General features: G+C 39.0%; 1 protein-coding gene across 1 annotated transcript in view; it reads right to left on the bottom strand.

The window, feature by feature from the left end:
* Window positions 1-23,526, bottom strand: part of CFAP54 (cilia and flagella associated protein 54) — a 363,910-nt gene that overhangs the window by 224,289 nt on the left and 116,095 nt on the right. Inside the window, exons 28-31 of the mRNA XM_056119478.1 lie at window positions 17,564-17,695; window positions 15,677-15,794; window positions 6,392-6,481; window positions 5,610-5,736 (exon numbers count right to left, since the gene is read on the bottom strand). Of these exons, the coding sequence (XP_055975453.1) occupies window positions 5,610-5,736; window positions 6,392-6,481; window positions 15,677-15,794; window positions 17,564-17,695 (467 nt within the window). The remainder of the gene's footprint in view (window positions 1-5,609; window positions 5,737-6,391; window positions 6,482-15,676; window positions 15,795-17,563; window positions 17,696-23,526) is intronic.

Raw genomic sequence — 23,526 nt, 5'->3', positions numbered from 1 at the left:
TTTTTTGCCATTCGGATTTCTTCTTTGAGAAAGTTTCTGTTCATTTCATTGCCCCATTTTTGGATGGGGTTGGATGTTTTCTTCTTGTGGAGTTTAACCAGTATTTTGTATATCCTGGATATCAACCCCTTGTCAGATGTGTATTCGGTGAATATCCTTTCCCATTCTGTAGACTGTCTTTGTATTTTGGTCACTGTTTCTTTGGAGGTGCAGAAGCTTCTTAGTTTAAGATAGTCCCATTTATCTATCTCTGTTTTCACTTGCTCGGCCAGTGGCGTGGCATCTTTGAAGATACCATTAGCTTCAATGTCATGGAGGGTTTTGCCAACTTTATCTTCAATGTACCTTATGGTTTCTGGTCTGATGTTGAGGTCTTTAATCCATTTTGATCTTACTTTTGTACATGGTGTTAGGCAGAGTTCTGAGCCTATTTTTTTGCATGTAGCCGTCCAGTGATGCCAACACAATTTATTAAAGAGGCTTTCCTTACTCCACTTCACATTACTTGCACCTTTATCAAAGATTAGATGAGCATATGATTGAGGAGAGATGTCAGTGTATTCAACCCTGTTCCATTGGTCTGCAGTTCTGCCTTTGTTCCAGTACCATGCTGTTTTAATTATTACTGCTTTGTAGTACAGTTTGAAGTTCGGGAGGTTGATTCCTCCCATTTTCTTTTTCCCAAGAATTGCTTTAGCTATTTGTGGGGGCTTATTGTTCCATATAAATTTCAAGAGTGTTTGCTCCATTTCTTTGAAGAATGTCATGGGTATCCTTATAGGGATTGCATTGAATTTATACAATGCTTTCGGTAGTATTGCCATTTTGACAATGTTAAGTCTCCCGACCCATGAGCAGGGGATATCTTTCCATTTCCTCATGTCCTCTTTTATTTCCTGAAGTAGCGTTTTGTAGTTTTCTTTGTACAGGTCCTTTACTTCCTTAGTTAAGCTGATTCCTAGGTACTTGATTTTCTGGGGCACAATTGTGAATGGGATTGTTTTTTTCATGTTGCTTTCTTCTCTCTCAACAGTGCTATTGTTTTCATAATTTCTCTTCCACCTAACTCATTGTTTTCAATAAAAATGTATTCTAGGGCTGGAGCGATAGCACAGCGGGTAATGTGTTTGCCTTGCATGCAGCCAACCCAGGTTCAATTCCCAGCATCCCATATGGTCCCCCCAAACATCGCCAGGAGTGATTCCTGAGTGCAGAGCCAAGAGTAACCCCTGTGCATCGCCGGGTGTGACACAAAAAGCAATAAATAAATAAATTAAAATAAATTAAAAAATAAAAAGGCATTCTATATTTGTATGCTTGATTTTGTATCAGGCTATTTTACTATATTTATTTATAATGCTGGTTTACTTTTATCAGTTAAGTCTTATGTAGAGTGTGTGTGTGTGTGTGTGTGAATAATCTCACTGTCAATAATGATCATTTTGCTTCTTTTCCATTTTAAATTCCTTTTATAAGTCTTCTTCTTACATGAAAGTGCTTAGTATGACTTCCATTACTATGCTGATTAATTGTGATGAGAATAGACATCCTTTTCTTTTTTTGTGTGTGTGTATATTTTCTTTTTTTTTAATTTATTTATTTTTTTATTAGTGAAACACCAGGAGGTACAGTTATAGACTTACAAATTTTTGCGCTTGGGTTTCAGTTATACAATGATCAAGTACCCATCCCTCCTTCAGCACCCATCCTCCACCACCACAGGTCCCAGAATCCCTCCCACCCCTCATCCCCCCCATCCCACCCTGCCTCTGTGGCAGGTCATTCCCTTTTGTTCTCTCTCTCTCCTTTTGGGTTCTGTGGTTTGCAAGAGAGGCACTGAGTGGCAATCACATTTGGTCTATAGTCTACTTTCAGCATGCTTCTCCCACCCTGGGAGGATCCTCCCAACACCCTTTATTTGGTGCTCTCTTCTCTATCTGAGCTTCCTTTTCCCCTTGCACATGTGGCTGGCCTCCAAGTCATGGAGCAAAATTCCTGGTGCTAATCTCAGTCACTCCTGGGTGTTAGTCTCCCATTATGTTACTTTATGTTCCCCAGATGAATGCAATCTTTCTGTGTAGACATCCTTTACTTGATCCTGATATCTTAAGGGAAAGGTTTTCAGTATTTCACCTTGACTATGAATTTATAAAGCTAAGCATTTTTCTGTCTCTGACCGATGCCATGAATACGTATAATATTGTGGTATATTATTATTGTTGTTGTTATCAAATAATCATTTTGCATTTATAATTTATATTCAATAATTATCTATATATGCCAGTAATTAATACTGTTAAAATTTTTCAATTGTATGGGGCTAGACAGCACAACACATTGAGTGTATGCTTTACATTTAGGTGGTCTGGGTTCAATCCCTGGCACTGCATGGCTCCCCAAGCACTTCTAGGAATAACTCCAAGAACAAGCCTGAGCACTGCTGGGTATGTCCCATAAAGTAAAAAGAAAAGTTTGTTTGTACTAAAATTGAATGTGATTTTCCCTTGATCTTTTTTTTCTAGTGATCTATTGACATTTATGTTGCTGTCTAATTTTTGTTTTAATTTTTTCAGGAGTGGTTTAAAGAGCATTTCATCTAGCTAGCTATATGCCAAATTAATCTTAATAACATTTTGTACATCTTTATGTCTTTTACATGCTAAAAGTAGCACATTAAACTGTTAGTATCATTATTTTTTCTGTCAAATCAACCTTATCGTTACTGAATCTATTTACATGTCCTTAGCGGGTAGGGTGTTTGCCTTGGGCCTGGCTGAATCAGGTTCAATTCCTCCATCCCTCTCGGAGAGCCTGGCAAGCTACCGAGAGTATCCCACCCCTACGGCAGAGCCTGGCAAGCTACCCATGGCATATTCAATATGCCAAAAGCAGTAACAAGTTTCACATTGGAGACGTTACTGGTGCCCGCTCGAGCAAATGATGAAAAACAAGAGGAGAGTGCTACAGTGCAGTGCTAAGTTCATGAAATGCCTTCATTGTAATTAACAGAGATTATTGATATAATCTCCCACTATAAATGTAAAAGGTGTATTAGAAATAAATAACAAAGTGGAAATTCTTTAGAGTTTACAAAGAGTTTATTAATAAAAACTAGAATTAAATATAAACCACATATTATAATTAATTCATATGAATAAAAACATCAAATATAAATCATGATGCCATAAGACTGAAGGAAAACAAAAGCTGCATATTTATTAACTAAAGAATGAGAAGAGTATTTTTGCAAGAATATGTTAATCACATGGACATATAAAGAAAAATATTATCAAAGTAGAACTCAAAGTATTCCATTCTATTACACATCTATATACACTTTAAGAAGAATGCATACTCAGCATTGAAAAGGAAAATTGGGGGGCCAGAAAGATAGTACAGCGGGTAGGTGGTTTGCCTTGCACATGATCGATTCGAGTTTGATCCCAGGGATCTTATAATGGATCCCTGAGTACTACCATGAGTAATTTCTGAGTGCAGAGCCAGAAGTTATCCCTGAGCATCACCAGGTTCGACCCAAAATGCCAAAAAAAAAAAAATTAAAATCATTATCTTTACTTTCAGCTTATATGTACTGCCAAATCTTCAATCTTCAGTATTTTATTAAGCCATTTATAATGCTCCCTGCTGTTTTTCTGTTTTTCTTTCCTCAGAATATTTTTTATTTTTAGCATGGGCCTCCCTGTTCATGTCTCCAATTTCAGCACACATGAAAACTGCCTAGAAATTGTCTTTAGTATCTACTGGATTATTTACATCTTCCAAAGATTTAACTTGCGTCATGTTTTTGTTTTTTGTTTTAGAATTTAATGGAACTCTCTATTTCTGGCCAATGTTCTTGTTACCACAGCCTGCTTTACTTAATATAAGCCATTTCCTTGGGGCTCTAAGGACTGCAGTGTGTGCCTGGTTTGCAGAGTCCAGATTCAATCTTTGGTATTGCAAAAAAAGGAAAATTGGGGGGCCAGAAAGATAGTACAGCGGGTAGGTGGTTTGCCTTGCACATGATCGATTCGAGTTTGATCCCAGGGATCTTATAATGGATCCCTGAGTACTACCATGAGTAATTTCTGAGTGCAGAGCCAGAAGTTATCCCTGAGCATCACCAGGTTCGACCCAAAATGCCAAAAAAAAAAATTAAAATCATTATCTTTACTTTCAGCTTATATGTACTGCCAAATCTTCAATCTTCAGTATTTTATTAAGCCATTTATAATGCTCCCTGCTGTTTTTCTGTTTTTCTTTCCTCAGAATATTTTTTATTTTTAGCATGGGCCTCCCTGTTCATGTCTCCAATTTCAGCACACATGAAAACTGCCTAGAAATTGTCTTTAGTATCTACTGGATTATTTACATCTTCCAAAGATTTAACTTGCATCATGTTTTTGTTTTTTGTTTTAGAATTTAATGGAACTCTCTATTTCTGGCCAATGTTCTTGTTACCACAGCCTGCTTTACTTAATATAAGCCATTTCCTTGGGGCTCTAAGGACTGCAGTGTGTGCCTGGTTTGCAGAGTCCAGATTCAATCTTCTCAAGCCCTGCAGGGAAGCCCTGGAAGCCTCCACCTCCACTGAGTGGAGAAGAGAGTCCTCTATTATCTTCTGAAAATATGAAGTAAATATAGTCCCAGGTTTTTTCTAATAAATTCTGTGTTTATTAAAAGAAAACTAATGATTTTTCTGAAGAATATTGCTCTTATGTTTCTGTTTTTAAAACAAATTTCATGTTATTGATGATTTTTTTTAACTGAGCAATTTATTCCCAGTGGTGAAAGAAAAGCCAGCTGTTGGAAGAAAATTTTGGTTCACTTGAAATCATTCATTGCTGGCATAAGATACTACAATTTTCATTACGGGCAAACAATCATTCAGATTTAGGGAATCTGACGGACACCTTTTCGTTTTACTACTATTGTAAGAGGGCTGGAGCGACAGCACAGCGGGTAGGGCACTTGCCTTGCAGGCGGCCGACCAAAGGTTCAATTTCTCCGCCCCTCTCAGAGAGCCCGGCAAGCTACTGAGAGTATCTCGCCTGCATGGCAAAATCTGGCAAACTCCCTGTGACGTATTCAATATGCCAAAACCAGTAACAAATCTCACAATTTGTTGTGAGACATTACTGGTGCCTGCTCCAGCAAATCAATGAACAATGGGAGGACAGTGCTACTATTGGAGAAACAATCTGTGGAAATATATATGTAGAAATTTCACAGAATGTCCCTGATTACTGCTATAGAAAAATTAAAAAAGCATTACAAATGACCAAACTCAACCCAAAACCTTATGTGAGTGGAGTTAGTGGCTAACGAAATTACTACTCATCCTTACAAAATAACAAACAAACCTTATCTGTTTCTGTAAGAAATCTGAAAAAGTTCTTTTCTTAATTGTTGTTCAATTTTACAAATATTTTAAATGTTTTACTTGTTATTTATTTATATAGAGTAACCTTAATAGATTCTCACTATCTTTCCCATATCTATTTTAGCTATATCTCTCCCAGCCTCTTTTTCACTTACCTGCAGAGTCTTAAAACAATAATACTCGCCTTTTAAAGCAAATACTAATAAAATAGATATCAAATAAGTACCTTCTCAAGAAATCAATGACGGGATTCGTTAGTTCCACCACGAGATGAAATTTTTCATCATTCAAGCATTTTAGCATAATTTGTGTAAAGAATTCCAGGAATCTGGGTCTGTGTTTAAATTTCAGGACTGTGAGAAAAAGAAGTTTACATACAGTTACCAATACACCTGTTACCAGTGTTAAAATGTTACTGTTGCTAGCAGGCATTTGTGCTAACAGGCAAAATTCACCTGCCTTTTCAGATTTATCAGGGTTTTTAAATAATAACAATAAAGGAATAGATATGATGTAAATTTACTGTTTCTTTAAGATCAAATAATTCCTAAGAGTCTCTGTTTCATTTATATTTTAAGTAACAAAACTGAGAGAGATTTCACAAATTCACCTCTAGTGATGGTTTGTTGGGGAGGGGGATTGCAGGAGGGAATATGACTAAAAGTTACCAGAATGACTAATTATCCTATTTTTACTATATGTCAATTAGCTAGGCCATAATATTTTATAGTTTAGCTTAATGCATTTTTCAATTTCATAGTTTTTATAAATCCCACATATCATTTGACACTAAAATCATTCAACCTTTCCAGACAAGTACTGGTTTTGGTTTGCTTTGATATATTATTCAAGTGTTCACATTATTCTGAAAGGCTTAAGAATCCAAAATGTTCTGCTGGCAAATGAAACCTGTAAAGTAGGCAATAACAACAGAATCCAATAACAACAGAAAAACTGATCTTCAATAGCAAGCTGAGAGAACAACTTATATACATCTACGTCTCTTACCTTCTTTTGCAGCACCTTTGACTGGCCAATTTAAAACTATAGGGTAAAGAAAGATGGGGTCCTCTGCTCCAGAGAGTTCACATGTAGCAACTAAGGTTAAAAAAATTAATATATTTTAGAATGTTTAACATCCCCCCAAATTGAAATACTTTGAAGAAAATTTCTAAGTTTTTAAGGAAATATTCATTATTTACTCTGAATTTTATGCTTAAAGTAGCAACTGTTATTTATTTTTAAAAATTTAAATACAATAATCTCAATTGTTTCAATTAATTTTTCTAAAAGTTGAGGTGTCTGCCACCAACTAGCTTAAGAATGCCTAAGAAATAAATTTCTCTTATTCAATATATGTGAGGTGAGTAAATCCAAGACTCAAAAACTACTTATGATATCAACTCTGTTTTCATAAAATTATCTTTTGAAAGCAGATAAAGTACAGAATTATGAACAACACAGACACTTGAGCCAATTTACTTGGGTTCAAAGGTAAACTTGATCCTTTTAATTCAAGACCTCCAGAACCAGCCACAATCATGCTGAGACCACTCTCCACACGCATGAAGGTACCGGCAGAGGAACAAAGGCATGCAGGTCCCAGGGCTGAGATCTCCAAGCCTGCTCGGATCAGGGCTGAGCATCCTTTACCCAGATCCTCCATCTTCCAGTAGGCGTGGGTCACACCCACCAACTGCCCCTCAGCGCCGTGTAATCCCATCAACAACCAAGACCCAGAGACTATAAAACCCAGCTCCCCGAAGCAACATCTTATTATCTCATTCTTGCTTTGACAACCTGGCAGGCTACCGAGTAGCCCACGCGGCAGAGTCTGGCAAACTCCCCGTGGCGTACTCAATATGCCAAATACCAGTAACAATGATGGGTCTCATCCTCCTAACCCTGAAAGAGCCTTGAATATGGCACTTTTTATAATCTCAGGGCTAGGATGAATGAGATGTTATTGGTGCCTGCTCGAGGCAATCGACAAACAACAGGATGATCGTGATCATGAATTAAAATTATTTTTTAATTATTTAAAAATTAAATAAGTTTTAATCATTTAACTTCTCTTTGTCTCGGTTTCCTAATCTTTAAAGTGGAGATAAAAACAGTCCCTTGTTATATGGTTGCTCATAAAATTATCTTCTCTAAGTTTCATGAACACTCAAGTATCTTGCCTGCAATAGCTTACCAGATGCCTGACAGGCCAGACCCTACCAGGCAATCATCTACCAAAGGTCCACTCAGATGGCTTGTCTGCTTACATTTCCTGCCTCTGACAGCCCCTGAACCAGTGGGATCAGCCCCCGATCTGGAAGGCAGCTGTAACACCAGACTTAATAAGGAAATTGAGGAATTCACCTGTACTAAAGGTCAGTGACAGAGAGCTTAGAAGCTTCCCAAGCACAGAAGGCCTTTCTAATCTCATATGAGGATTTCAAAATAACAATGATTAGGCTGTATACTAAATTGAAAAATACAATAGAGAAGAGTTTCAATAAAAATTTTAATCAGGAATCTCTGATCTGGGGGCTGGAGCAATAGCATAGCAGGTAGAGCATTTGCCTTGCACATGGCCGACCCAGGCTCGATTCCCAGCATCCCATATGGTCCCCTGAACACCACTAGGAGTAATTCCTGAGTGCAGAGCCAGGTGTAACCCCTGTGCATTGCCAGGTGTGACCCCCCACCAAAAAAAGCGCAAGAAATCTCTGATCTGAAGAACATGATAGGAGAACTGAAAACATATGAGAAGAAATAAGCAACATAACAAAAGCTAAAGAAACACTCAGCATACTCAAATCCTTAGCCTTAGATTGCAATAATTATTAACAAACATTTGGGCCAGAGGGTAAGTGTGGGATAGATAGTACAGCAGGTAGGGTGCTTGCTCTGCACAAGAAAGACTCGGGTTCTCTCTCCAGAACCCCAAAATGTCCTCTGAGCACTGCCACAAGTGATCCCTGAACACAGAACCAGAAATAAGTCCTGATCACCACTGAGTGTGGCCCCCAAACAAAAAACAAACACACAAAAAAACAAAACAGTGAGGAGAAGGATGGGGGAATGAAATCAGACTAGAGTTGACTAAATGACTTTGGTGGCAGGTCACGGAACTTTCATGGACATGATGTGCATTAATTTTGTACATCAATGCCATAAACTTTAATGCTACTGAAGAATGAGCAAAAGAGAAAATGAAAGTTAATTTAAAAAATTAATTAGGGGGCATAAATAAAATTTTCAGAAAGAAAATATAATTCTGCACCTAGTATTTAGTAACACAGTACATATTTCTACCAATACTAGACACATCCCACCCCATGTTATTTGCAAAATGATTCTCGAAAAGCAAATTAATTTGAAAGAAAAAAAAGAAATATCAGCATGCTAGGAAACAAGACACAAATAAACACAAGAAGAACAAAAAATGGAAAATATTATAAGTAAAAATAAAAAATATAACAGAAATATATGAAGCAGCCTGACGAGAAATAGCAGCAAAATTATACAGTCTGCCAGAAGGAAGACTGAGGAAGACAGTTTGATAAGAAAAAGTATAGCCAAGAACTTCCCCAATCAGAAAACTTATATAGTCTTCCTGATCGTGAAACTCAGAATTCCAATCAGAATAAACCCAAACATAAAATCACCAGGACAGACCTTAATAAAAATGGCAAGAATTATTTTAGAGGTTCTATCATAAAGCTGTAAGAGCAAACCCAAAATTTACCTCTAAGGGGATTTCCACCAAAAGTCACAAGAGACTTTTCTAATGATTATCCAACACAGTGAAAAATAAGCACACAAATAAGAATATTTCACCTAACTCGGTTTTCATTCAATTCAAAGAAAGGTACAATTACAAAAGGTCATTGACAATAAACAGTGAAAGAAGTTCTTGGTCACGAAACTAGTTCTACTACAAGGTGTACTAAATGGTCTCACATAAAGGACTGAATAAAAAATATTAAAGAGAAACATCAAGATTTCTCACAAAAATATAGCATCCAATTCCTCTATTTCAACAATACCATTTAATGCCAATAACTTAAACTCCATAGCACAGCGGTAGGTTCAATTCCTCTGTCCCTCTCGGAGAGCCTGTCAAGCTACCAAGAGTATCTCAACTGCACGGGCAAAGCCTGGCAAGCTACCCGTGACATATTCAATATGCCAAACACAGTAACAACAAGTCTTATGATAGAGACATTACTGGGCCCACTTGAGCAAATTGATGAACAACGGGAGGACAGTACTATAGTGGACAGTGCTACAACCTAAACTCACCAAACAAAAAAGCAGTATCACTGTATATAAAAACTGCACTGCACTGTCCTCTCGTTGTTCATAGATTTGCTGGAGCGGGCCCAGTAATGTCTCTATTGTGAGATTTGTTGTTACTGTGTTTGGCATATCGAATACATCATGGGTAGCTTGCCAGGCTTTGCCGTGTGGGCGAGATACTCTCGGTAGCTTGCCGGGCTCTCCGTGAGGGGTGGAGGAATTGAACCCGTGTCGGCCCGGTCAGCCTCGTGCAAGGTAAATGCCCTACCCGCTGTGCTATCACTCCAGCCTGTATACAGAAACAACAACAAAAAATAATTGGACCCACTTTCTGCTGCAATGTAAGTCTCATGATAAACACATACTCAAGATAAAAAGATGGGAGATAATCATATAGGCAAATAGTAGGCTAAAAACAGTGGGGATGGGAATACTTATATCAGACAAAATAGACTTCAATCAAAAATAGGTAATAAAGGGCATAGATGGGCATCTATGAATCAAAGAATATGTTTAGACCAAAAGGAGTTAACATGCTAACACATATGCACCAAAGGATCATCATAATAAGTAAAACAACAACTAGCAAGTCTGAAGAAAAATATAGACGGCAACACAGTAGTAGTATTAGATTTTAATACCACACTCACCACTGGATAGATGAACCAAAGATTCAATAAGAAAACAACCACCTTTTAAAAGACATAAAAGAGATAAGCTTAATAGTAATTTATAATGTTCTTCATTCTCAACTCAGTACACATTCTTCTCCAGTGCTCATCTATCCTTTAGATAGACTGATCACATGCTGGGAATCAAAGTAAGTTTTCATAAAATGAAAATAAACAGAAAGCATATGAAGCATCCTCTCAGATCATGCTTTAAATTTGGCAATAAACCACAAACAAAAAGCTGGCAAAATCTCAAAGAGAAGTTGCACAATACATTAGTTACACTATGGTTATTGGATAAAAGAATAAGTTAAAAAGAAATATAAAGATTCCTGGAGACAAAAAAATTGAGGTTAAAAACGGGGGGGGGATGGGGGGGGATGCTGGGACCCGTGGGGATGGATGACGGGCACTGGTGGAGGGATGGGCACTTGATCATTGGGTTTCATTGATAACTGAAACCCAAGCACAAAATTTGTAAGCCTATAACTGTACCTCATGGTTTTTCACTAATAAAAAAAAAATACTTAGACTCATATGAAGAGGGAAGTGGATAGGACTACAAGCATTCACCAAAAAAACATAAACAGGTGCAAATAAATGATCTGACCTCACATCTCAAGAAACTAGAAAATAAATGAGTAACACTGAGGTCCTGACATAACTTTAAGGATATAAATAATAAAAATACAAGCATAAATTAATGATGTGGAATAAAATACAATTAAAGACGCAATTTTTGGAAGATCTAAAGCTGGGTTTTGTTTTTTGAAGAGTAAGATGAACAAACCTCTGGCTAGATTCACAAAGTAAAATAGAAAGAAATCCCTTTTAACTCATATCAGAAATGAAAGGGGAGAAATTACAACAGACACCCCAGGAATACAAAAGATCATATGAAGTTACTGAAGCAGGTGGCAGGAAGTTAGGGAAGCCCTCTCCCAGCCCCATGGCAATAAATTCTTGGCAACTAACAAAACTAACAGCCCCAAGGCTGCAAAAACCCCTCTGAGCCAGAGCTCCACCAGGAACAAAGGCCTGGAAAGGAATTTCAAAGAAGACCATCAACAACTCCCAGCTCCATTCCCTCGGCAATCACTCTAGCAACAGACTCTTACCTAGCTAGGAAGCCCCACTTGGGGCAACTTGGGAGAAATTCTATAAAAGTCTACTTGAACAAAGAAAGCATACACATATTCTGCCCAAGCCCATGTGCTACCTGTGTCCATGGTGCCTAAGCACATGTGTCACCTGCATTTTACCTCTTGAGATCTTGAGATTTGTTCTTTTATATCTAATGGTAGGATGTGTACTGGGGCTCCCTTTCCACTCTAAAGAAGCTTTTGTTCTCTTAAGCCTTTCTCTTTTTCTTCTCTTTCTTCTCTCTCTCTCTCTCTCTCTCTCTCTCTCTCTCTCTCCCCCTCCCTCTTTCAGTCTCCCTCCCTCTTTCTCAAAATTTCCAAATAAAACCTGTTTTACTTCATTGCCCGTCTCCTGAGATTCTTTTCTGAGAGAAAGACAAGAAACCAAAATGCAGGACTAAACTTTCCTTTCCTGCAAGGAGCAAGACAGAGCAAACCATCAGTCCTACATTTCTCAAGCCGTGGATAAAGAGAAAATTGCAGATTTTCTTTTCAAGGGTTCCGCCCCTCTTCTCCCCACTTCCTATAAGTCACTCAGGGACCCCAATGACATCATGCTTTTCTCTCAGAAAAGAATTTCAGGAGAACTCAAGTACTAAAGTTAAAAAAAGAAAAATAGGTTTTATATCTAGTAAGGTAAGGCTTTCCTCATATTAGGTTTACTGGTTATATAACAATAGGATATTGGGTTCAACTTAAAAATTCAGCTTGACACTGTTAGAAAAGATGAAGTCATGAAATTTACATACAAATGGTACTACATGGAAAGTATCATGCTAAGCGAAATGAGTCAGTAAAAAAGGAATAGACATAGAAAGATTGCATTCATCTGGGGGACATAAAGTAACAAAATAGGAGATTAATACCCAAGAATAGCCGAGATCAGTACCAGGAGAATTATTCCATGGCTTAGAGGCCAGCCAGGCATTCTAGGGGAAAGGGCAGCTCATATAGAGAAGGGAGAACCAAATAAAGGATATTTGGAGGATCCTCCCAGGATGGGAGATGCATGTTGAAAGTAGACTATGGACCAAACATGATTGCCACTCAATGCCTCTTTTGTGAACACCCAAAAGGAGAGAGAACAAAAGGGAATGTGCCGCCTCAGAGGCAGGGTGGGATGGGGGGGATGGGAGTGGGAGTGATACTGGGATCCATGGGTGGTGGAAAATGGGCACTGGTGGAGGGATGGGTATTTGATCATTGTATAATTGAAACCCAAGCAAAAAAGTTTGTAAGTTTACAACTGTACATCATGGTGTTTCACTAATAAAAATTAATTTTAAAAAATTCAGCTTGACAATTCTTGGGGGAAAAAATGGGAGGAATCAACCTCCCTAACTTCAAACTCTACTACAAAGAAGTAATAATTAAAACAGCATGGTACTGGAACAAGGGTAGAGCTGTAGACCAATGGAACAGGGTTGAATATACTGACATATCCCCACAAGCATATGATAATCTAAACTTCGATAAGGGGGCAAGAAAAGTGAAGTGGAGCAAGGAAAGCCTATTTAACAAATTGTGCTTGCAAAACTGGATGGCTACATGCAAAAAAGTGGGCTCAGATCTCTGCCTAACGCCATGTACAGAAGTAAGATCAAAATGGATTAAAGACCTCAACATCAGACCGAAATCTATAAGGTACATTGAAGGCAAAGTTGGCAAAACTCTCCATGATATTGAAGCTAATGGTATCTTCAAAGATAACACACCACTGGCCAAGCAAGTGAAAACAGAGATAGACAAATAGGACTATCTTAAACTAAGAAGCTTCTGCACCTCAAAAGGAACAGTGACCAAAATACAAAGACAGTCTACAGAATGGGAAAGGATATTCGTCAAATACACATCCGACAAGGGGTTGATATCAAGGATATACAAAGTACTGGTTGAACTCCACAAAAAGAAAACATCCAACCCCATAAAAAAAATGGGGCGATGAAATCAACAGAAACTTTCTCAAAGTAATCTGAATGGCTGAAAGACACATGAGAAAATGCTCTACATCATTAATCACCAGAGAGATGCAGATCAAAACAACAATGAGATATCATTTCACATCACAGAGACTGGCCCACATCCAAAAGAACAAAAGCAACCAGTGCCGGCACGGATGTGGTGAGAAAGGGACCCTCCTTCACTGCTGGTGGGAATGCCAACTGGTTCAGCCCTTTTGGAAAACAGTATGAACAACTCTCAAAAAATTAGAAATTGAGCTCCCATTTGACCCAGCAATACCACCCCTGGGAATATATCCCAGAGAGGCCAAAAAGTATAGTTGAAGTGACATCTGCACTTGTTTGTTCACTGCATCACTGTTCACAATAGCCAGAATCCGGAAAAAAACTGAGTGCCCAAGAACAGATGACTGGTTAAAGAAACTTTGGTACATCTACACAATGGAGTTACTATGTAGCTGTTAGAAAAGATGAAGTCATGAAATTTACATACAAGTGGTACTACATGGAAAGTATCATGCTAAGTGAAATAAGTCAAAAAGAGAGGGACAGACATAGAAAGATTGCATTCATTTGGGGAACATAAAGTAACAAAATAGGAGACTAACACCCAAGAGTGGCTGAGATTAGTGCCAGGAGGTTTGCTCCATGGCTTGGATGCCAGCCACACATGCTAGGGGAAAAGGGAGCTCAGATAGAGAAGGGAACACCAAATAAAGGGTGTTGGGAGGATCCTCCCAGGATAGGAGAAGCATGCTGAAAGTAGACTCTAGACCGAACATGATTGCCACTCAATGCCTCTTTTGCAAACCACAACACCCAAAAGGAGAGAGAGAACAAAAGGGAATGTCCTTCCACAGAGGCATGGTGGAATGGGGGAATAGGGGGTAGGAGGGATACTGGGACCCGTGGTGGTGGAAAATGGGCACTGGTGGAGGGATGGGTATTTGATCATTGTATAATTGAAACCCAAGCAAAAAAGTTTGTAAGTTTACAACTGTACCTCATGGTGTTTCACTAATAAAAATTAAATTAAAATTTAAAAAATTCAGCTTGAAACAGACATGCTATATACTGAAAAAGAGTGAGAGTCCCCAAGGGAATTATGAAGGAGGATGATCACCCAATGCGAGGAAGACTCATTACAAAGGTAATGAGATGAGAACAAAGAATTCCGCAATAAAATGTGTTCCTCAAAGTTCGAGGGACCAATAGTGGAGCCTCATACTTGGGAAAAACTTGATATTCTCCTGTTCTTCTAGAAGATTTAAAGTCTCTGCTTTTTTTAAATGTGATACTTTTCATCATCAGAAATTAAATTCATTTCTTAAGTAGATATCTGCATTGTAAGGTCCAAAATTCTAATATGAGTGCTACAACAATGTCTATATAGCACAATACTCTAAAATTAAAAATAATTTTTACCAAAGTAGACCTTGGTTCAAACCACTCCACCTTAACACCTCTCACCCTATTTCTTTCGTTCTGTGACATTTTGCAGTGATTCTGTTTTTGTACCTCCATCCCCAATGTTTTTAGCAACATTTGCCTCCCACTTGGTTGTCACACCTGAGGAGAGAGTGTGTTATATGTCTGTAATTAGAAACCAGGAATGCTACTCAGCATCATACAAACCCTCCAGGTCCCCTCAAAAAAGAAAATTATCTGGCCCACTTGGCAACAGCATCAACATTCAGAAGCCCTGCTGCAAAGTCAGCAAATTTAAGCTTCAATTCAAGCCAGTTATGTAATCTTAAATAAATTATTTGCTCTTTATGAGTCACTGGAGTGATAGTATAGCGGTAGGGCATTTGCCTTGCACACAGCCAGCCTGGTCGAGCCAGGTTCGATTCCTCCACCCCTCTCGGAGAACCCGGCAAGCTACTGAGAGTATCTTGCCCGCACGGCAAAGCCTGGCAAGCTACCCATGATGTATTCAATATGCCAACACAGTAACAAGAAGTCTCAAAATGGAGATGTTACTGGGCCCGCTCGAGCAAAAAAATTGATGAACAATGGGTGAACAGTGTTTGTTTGTGTTTGTTTATGAGTCACATCTGTAAAGAATGTTCAGCACTCTCTTAATGGAGAGTACTATTAGAATCAGTGACAAAATGTAAAGGCACTATATATAAAACCTTTAGAGATTATCAAATGCTAATCTGATATTAATTCTTTAAATAAATTTTTCATATTAAAATTATATATAAAGAGAAAGATCACTACCTTGCTTCACCAGTTTGAGTAGGTGGGTCTCCAACATAACCAACTGTTCATTTATCTTTTCAGGTACTAACGGCTGCTGCACCTTCTTGGACTTGCCAAACAAAATCTTCTTAGACTCCTAAAACATTGGTTAAATGTAGAGTTGTCATTTTCAAATAACATCCACTTAAATAACATCTAATGTTGTCATTCCCATTTGACAAACTAAAACATGATTACATGGCTAAGCCATATTAGTTAATAATAACAGCAGTCATTGCATTCTATCTAAACACCAGTCATAATCCTACTGTCTCATGAAGGTTAACCAAAGTATTTATATATTCTCTTCCCTCTTGCTTCCTCCCAGTTAACTTCCTCATGCCATAACCAGTCTCTTCCACTATACATGATCTTCTAAAAGCAGTTCAGTCTTAATCTCTAAAAATTCTTAAAGGAAAATTCCCATCCTGCTCCTAGAAAAGTATTTCCATTCCTTTCTCTCTCCTGTTTTCCCTTATTTCACCCAGAACATGTTTCTTTATCAGGAAGTTAATTGCCTTTCCTTACTTGCCTTTCATTGGAATTTACCAAGGTCAGTAATTAGCGCAGTAAGAATCAGGCAGCTCTACTTCCAGACTCCATACTGTGTTTTTTTAACAGTCTGAGCCTGTGAGCTGATGGGTTCATGTTCCCTATTCTCCAAAACCAACAACAAAGTAAAAACTTCCAAAGCCCTTTAGAATAAAAGATACCTTGAGAGACTGTGTGAGTTATGACTCCTATAAATTAGGTGTTATGCTTCTCAGGCCCTCCTGGACTAGAGTAAGCTACAAGAAAAGAGACCTGGGGTTCCTCTCAGTCAAAGATGGGAAGCAACCAGCAAAGTCCAAGGCCTGGGTGACATAACAAAGAGGCTGATGGACTTTAAGAGTGAACATCTGGTTTTTGAAATCCTCAAATTGCTTCCTGATTAATTGAAAGTTTCTCTGGACAAAAATAACCAGCTCCCTTTGCATCCAAAAAAAGAAAAAGTACTATGGCTAAAAAATAATGTTCAAAAAAACCTATGAATCAGTGGCTTTATATTGTGGGAAACGAATGCTTCTGTGGAAAGTGCAATTTATGACAGAGAAAGGAACAGAGAGCTACTTCAGCTGAAACAGGGCTGAAGGTAACACTCTCCACCCCACCACAGTCACTGAAGAGGCTTCAAGGAACTCCAACGACCCCTCAGAAACCCAGTACACTGAGCAACATTTTAAAATTTGTCCTGCAAAAAACATTCAGGCACAACGGTTCAAGTAGAGGCCATTGAAAGATTTCTAGTAAGGCACTTTTTGGGAGGCAGATAGTAAATCTCAAACATTATTTATCTCTTGAAAAAAAAAACCACTGAGGTAACACAGTAAGCATAGGAAAACTACTTGGAGCAGGAGATGACTTTATGGTAGAACATATGCTTTGCAGGTAGGAGGCCTGGGTTTGATTGTCGGCATTTCAGGGTCCTCACCAGCACTTCCAGGAGTGGCTCCTGAGTACCAAGCCAGGAGTATCCATCCTCAGAGCACCTCCATAAGTAGAAAAATAATAAGCACTGATAAGATTTAAAAGATCCATCCAGAAAAATAAAATCTTTCATTTGGGAGAGGTTTTCTGTCCAGCTGGTTGTAGAAAGCTCACAATGCCTAACAGAAGCTCAGCACTAGTTAAGAGGGGACTAGGCTGTATTCTATCATGGATTCTTTGTTCTTTCTTAAACTGCAATTTAAAAGGAATAATGAGGCGAACCATTTATTCAATAAATGATACTTCTTTTTAAATTTTATAAATCAAAAACATCATTTTTTCTAACATATTTATAAATACTATGTGACCCTTTAAAAGACATGTTTAAAGATGAGAAACAATTACCTCCTCCAAGACTTCTTCTCGGTCACTATAACTAAATAATTTGTATCCTGGTGTGATGTCCAACATCCGTTTCCCATAATTTATAATGATTACTGCGAGGTCATATTCCCTCCACGAGCGTAGAATCTAATTAAAAATATTAATTATCGCTGTTGGAAACTCGTGTCTATTTTCAAGTGTCATGCATCATCTTTCATAAATTCAAACATTCCATTAATGTTTGGGGCCTCAGAACTCCCATTTTTGTTAACAAAACTGTAAGTTTACTACCAGATCATATTTCCCTGGAATTAAAACTGTATGACTCCACTCTTAAAAGAGAGGAAAAAATGATAGCAGTTTTACCAATAATGGATTCCTCATATCTCTGAGATATACAGCCATAAGCCTCTGAACATAAGTTAATTCTTAAGAAAATATTTTCTTCTAAAAGACCTATGTAAAAATAAAATCATCCTTAAAAGCCATATAACTGCCAGCACTTGCCTTGAGCTGCTCGCTATACAAAATGGCATAATCACTGACCTCATGATGACTCAGGGGACCATTTACAGCAGTAATTTATAAGGCATTCTCATATATAACTGAGCTAGAAATAACCTTGTTGTAACAGATTCTCCATGAACCTTGGAGAAGCAGCTTCTGTAATCATAAGAGGTGGGATCCAGTAAGCCCCTTCACCTACATTTCTTGTTCCTAATTGCTGTCATTCATCCTTTCCAGTGTAATCTCCCACCACTCAATTTATATTTTAAACTTCCAAAATCTTGACCCAAGTGCAAATTCTGCCTCACTATGCTATTTTTAGAATTCCTATCTGCCTTCCCACAGCTGGGTTACTTTCTGGAACAATTTATTCCACCTTACTTATACAGCTTGACCTTGTGAAAAATCTAGAATCTAGCATCAAATCAGCAACTTTTCTTAGCCAAAAATGTGATTTACATAGAAACTGATGCAGGGAAAGGGGCACATTCATCAGGAACCCATAGAAGAATTCTTTATAGAGTATAAATAAGTTTGCATGAATATGTTACATATACATATTCTGGTAAAACTTAATAAAGTAGTGTTTAAGATATCTAACAACTACTATTTCCCATGCAGGAAAACACAGTAAGTGGCTGACTATTAGAGGGGGCTGCTTTAACCTACCGAGTGCCAAGAGCTAAGAAATGGAAATGTGGACACTGTGGACACTGTCCTCCCATTGTTCATCGATTTGCTTGAGCGGGCCCAGTAACATCTCCATTGGAGACTTTGTTGTTACTGTGTTTGGCATATTGAATACATCACGGGTAGCTTGCCAGGCTCTGCTGGGCGGGCGAGATACTCTCAGTAGCTTGCCAGGCTCTCCGAGAGGGGCGGAGGAATCGAACTCGGGTTGGCCATGTTGGCTGCGTGCAAGGCAACCGCCCTACCCGCTGTGCTATCACTCCAGCCCAAGAAATGGAAATATTTCCAGTTTAATAGTGTTTAAAATGATACTTATAGTGGAAAAGGATTTTGGGACAAAAAATGTAAAATAAAGTTTGAAAAGGTACACGGGCTTAGTTCCAGCAGGGTTTTCACTGTCAGACCAAAAAGTACAAACTTTTATTCAGTGAGAACTGTTATAAATAGAAAACAAAGATGAGTTAATGTTCATTTTCCTATCATCTCTGCCTTCCAACATATTTAGGTCCAGTGTCACAAAGAACTATGCAGACTTTTCCTCTTGTTCTCTTATGATAGTGGAGAAAACAATAAGATGATTTTCCCAGTCAAAAGAGAAAAATGAACATAGGGTTTGGGAGTGGGGCAGGCAGGTTTGACAGTTATTTTTAAGTGGTCATTTTAATCTCACCCTCCAAAAAGTCACCCAGTCATAACAGACAATGGGATGACTGGGGGTGGGAAAGAGAAGATAAACAGAAGATAAAAAAGACAGGCAACTCTCTCTTTGCCCCCTCACCTCAGCCCAGACAGTAGGACAGCAGAGATCCTCACCCATGTGCTAGTGACTGGCCAGAAAATAAGAAAAGGCACCAAGGGCCAGGATGAATGCTGTGAATGAAGAGATATGGACAGTAGGTAGGGACCCTAGACCAATATATTAACTTCTTAAGCATCTGAGTTTTGCATGCAAATCTCTCTTGCATGTGAGTGCAATAGCAAGAACTCAGAAGCTTGGGAATAAATCCATTTTTGTGCTTAAAATTCAAAATAATATAGCAGGAGTAATGACTATGTCAAATATTTACCATGAAAACTTTTTTAAATGCAAAAACAGTAGCACAATCATGATGACAGGTCTTAGAGGTGGCACTATATTTGGAACATTCAAAACTTTTAGAACAAGTATTACTGCTTAAATGAGAAGAAAGGGTGAGCCCTCTGAAAAGATTACTGTTTTTAAGCAGAGTAAGGAAAAAAACAGCTATTTGACTAATTGGGCTTTGCCAGTCCTAAGAGAATATCTATATAAAACTTGTTTGTTTCTACTAATTTAGAGCTAATCAGTCCAGGGTTCTGGGACTACTGGTTAGTCTTGAAGATGTTTTTGAAAATTATATGGCAGAACTGAAAAAACCCCACTGCTCGAACATCTGTCAGATGAGACAGAAGGCGGCTTGGACATCGAGCCAGATGTTGGGAGCTCAGAAAAGCCTGTTTCTTGAGAACAAAATGAATGTTACCCTTGTTAAATTTAGACATCCAACTGCTGGTCTGATTAAGCAAGAAAACCCCTCCCTGTGACCCATCCATATAGTTTATGCCTACATAACGCGCCCTGTCCTTTGCAGCATGAAATTCTATTCTCAGGATACCTACCCCACAGCCTTTTCTAATAAAGCTTTTCTCATCCACAGTGGAGTCCAGTCTGGTTTCTGGCAGCCTAACAAAAATTAGATGGCAATTCTCAACATATCGACTTGGGACAGAACCAGCTCTAGTTTCAAAGTCTTGTCATAAACATATATTTCAGTTTAAAAAACAAATGCTCCAAAACACCGTGAGGGCCATTTCTACAATGCTACTGCTTTGTGCTTCCTCCAGTGGAGGGGAGGGAGTGAGGTAGAGGGAGTGGAGCAACTGATGGCAAATCAGGAAATGCAGAGCCAGCTCTGCCAAAGGAGAGGCTCATGAATTCAAGGAAGTCAATTTCACTAAGCCCCAAATGACCTGGAAACCCTAGTTTTTCTAGGTCATCTCTCTCCATCTCCCCTTGTGGATGGAACTGCCACAAACTTCGCCACTCTCAAACCTCTGAATCCACTCTTACTCTATAGATTGTTTCAAGAGAGAACATTTCTTCAATTTCTAGCTCATGTCCTGTCCACAGATCCACTGAAACACTCACCCCTGTAACTGCAGTCAGCCTTGCCCACTGGGAGCAGAGGGGGGAACTCCTGTCCAGGCTAATCCCTCCCACATGTGAGATGATCCCATTTCCTCCAGTCTTCTCAGGTACCTAGCTCTAGGGCTCACAATCCCCTATGTATTCTACTTTTTTCCTGTCCTGTTCTTTCTTGTAATTTGCAAATGTCCAGTAATACCTGGACAAGAAAGTTTAGGGTTGGCTGGTTGGATGGTTTGTTTGTTTTTTAGCAAGAGAAGTTAGTATAGGCATTGTGCGAGCCACAAGGCTGCTTTGGAATAGACTTGCTTTGGTGAAATGCCACCTATGCTACTATATCAATGTAAAACTATCCAGTGTCCTGGAAACTGTAACCTGCCATTCTCCTGGAGGGGAGTGGGGAGAAAAGATTCAGGCAGTTAATATATTCTAAAGGAAAGTAAACTCAGATGTCCTAGCCTGTCTTAAACACTAACTTGCACATCACTGAGTACTGGAAGTGTAAAGAAGCACTTTGGATTGTCAAGGATTCCTGAGTTAGGTGGTCATATCTTGTGACAATAGCCGAAAGAACAGCAGTAGTTGGCCTAAAGGCATGCTTGAGATTTCTGAGAAATCTCTTCTCTTCTCAGTCTAAACATTATTCCCAGGTGGTATCATCTATTTCTATTGCTTTAGTTGAGAAAATACTAGTGATTCATTTAAACAAACATATTTGGCCTCCCTAAAATTTCAAACTTGTAGGCTTAATTATATAATCACCACATCTTTCAATAGCCTAATGATCCCCAAATTCAACCAACTCAAAACTCATAATCCCTTCAACTTTTACTGTAAAAAATTTTATTCCTTGACTAGGATTAAAAAATAGCATTATATGCACCCAACTGATCAGTCCAAATACTTGCTTTACTCTTGACTCTTTTTCCTCTCTATTATCCAATGTCTCCCTAAGTTCAATAGACTTTCAAGTTCTCAGTTCTACTTTCTAAATAATTTTCAGTTCTATCTCCTACTTTTCCACACTAAGTTTACTGTATCTCACTATCTAATTCATTCCCTGTCCCAGGTATTATCCACCTTCTAATTACTGTGATGGAATCAAAATGATAACTTTTTTCTAAAATGCAAAAACTCATTGTATCATTCCCTGGTATGACTTCTTTAATAAATCTTCTCTAACATTAGCAGACAGTCATTCAGTTTCTGATATCTGCTCATTGATCCAATTTTTATGATAACCAAAACTTTCATATTTAAAATAACTCAGTAATTTATCAATTAACTTGTTTTGTTTCTCTGCATACCACTGATGAGTGGGATCAACTGGGACTTTTTTTTTTAATAATTTATTTATTGGATCACTGTGGGGAAAGTTACAAAGCTTTCAGGTTTAGGTCTCAGTCATGCAAATATCAAACACATTTCCCTTTACCAATACTTATTTTTTACCCCGAAGAACCCCAATAAAACCCCACCCCCCACCCCTCCCAGTGCCTGCGAGGCAGATGAATTCTAGTTAACACTCTATCTGCTTTGATTAGATTCATTGTTTCAATAAAAGATGCACCACTATTATTTAGAGTTTACCCCCCCCCAAAAAATCAGACATGCTGAAAAAGCATTGTGAAGTGATTTGCTTTCTACAGCTGGGTTCAAGAATAAAATGTTGGTTTTGGATTTCTGCTATTTTACTTATTAACCCTGGAAGTATTTCTACTGAAAGTCAGATAATTAAGAGATTGGTTTCTGTGCTCTGGGGTCGTGGCCGTGCCGGAGAGCCGCTCGTGGGGGGCAACTGGTGACCTCGGTAGGGCGTGAAGGACGGACCGGAACGCCCCCCTTCCCATGAGGTTTTAGTCGCCCCCACATTCCCGGCTCATACCTGCTCTCCACAAGGCTCCCATGCGGCCGCCATCTTTCTTTCCAGAGGGAGGAGGGCAGAAGGGAGCAATACCCTTTCCCCTCTGGGCAGACATGATGGCCTGGATTAACGCATAGTCCATTCACTTTTCTGCTCCAAGCTGCTGGGTTCTGCATTAAGTCCTTGTGCTTCTGGGGCTGTGGTCGTGCTGGAGAGCTGCTCGTGGGGGGAAACTGGTGACCTCAGTAGGGCGTGAAGGACGGACCAGAACGCCCCCCTTCCCATGAGGTTTTAGTCGCCCCCATACCCCCGGCTCATACCTGCTGTCCACAAGGCTCCCATGCGGCTGCCATCTTTCTTTCCAGAGAGGAGAGGGTGAATGGGGCAACACTCTTTCCCCTCCGGGCAGACATGATGGCCTGAATTAATGCATAGTCCGTTCACTTTTCTGCTCCAAGCTGCTGGGTTCTGCATTAAGTCCTTGTGCTTCTGGGGCTGTGGCTGTGCTCCAACCTTAACTCTGATTTTCAGGGAGAAACGTTGGGTGATTTACTTGCCATTGATCACTTTGTATATACAGAGATGTCGCGTGGCCGCGTGGTTTGGAGGAAAAGTCCTAGTTCCCGCATATTCGAGCTATGCTTGTAGAGGCTTCTGGTCACCGGGGTTCCATCTGGGGGAGGCAGGATGCAGCACCTACCCCATCTGGGACTTCCTGGTGATCTCGGCTCTTTTTGGAACCTGGTGTCTTCT

The sequence above is a fragment of the Sorex fumeus genome, unplaced genomic scaffold (genome assembly GCF_029834395.1).
Source record: "Sorex fumeus unplaced genomic scaffold, SorFum_2.1 ptg000003l, whole genome shotgun sequence".
Taxonomy (NCBI): domain Eukaryota; kingdom Metazoa; phylum Chordata; class Mammalia; order Eulipotyphla; family Soricidae; genus Sorex; species Sorex fumeus.
The sequence above is the reverse complement of the archived record's forward strand: the minus strand, read 5'-3'. Positions and strand labels throughout refer to the sequence as shown.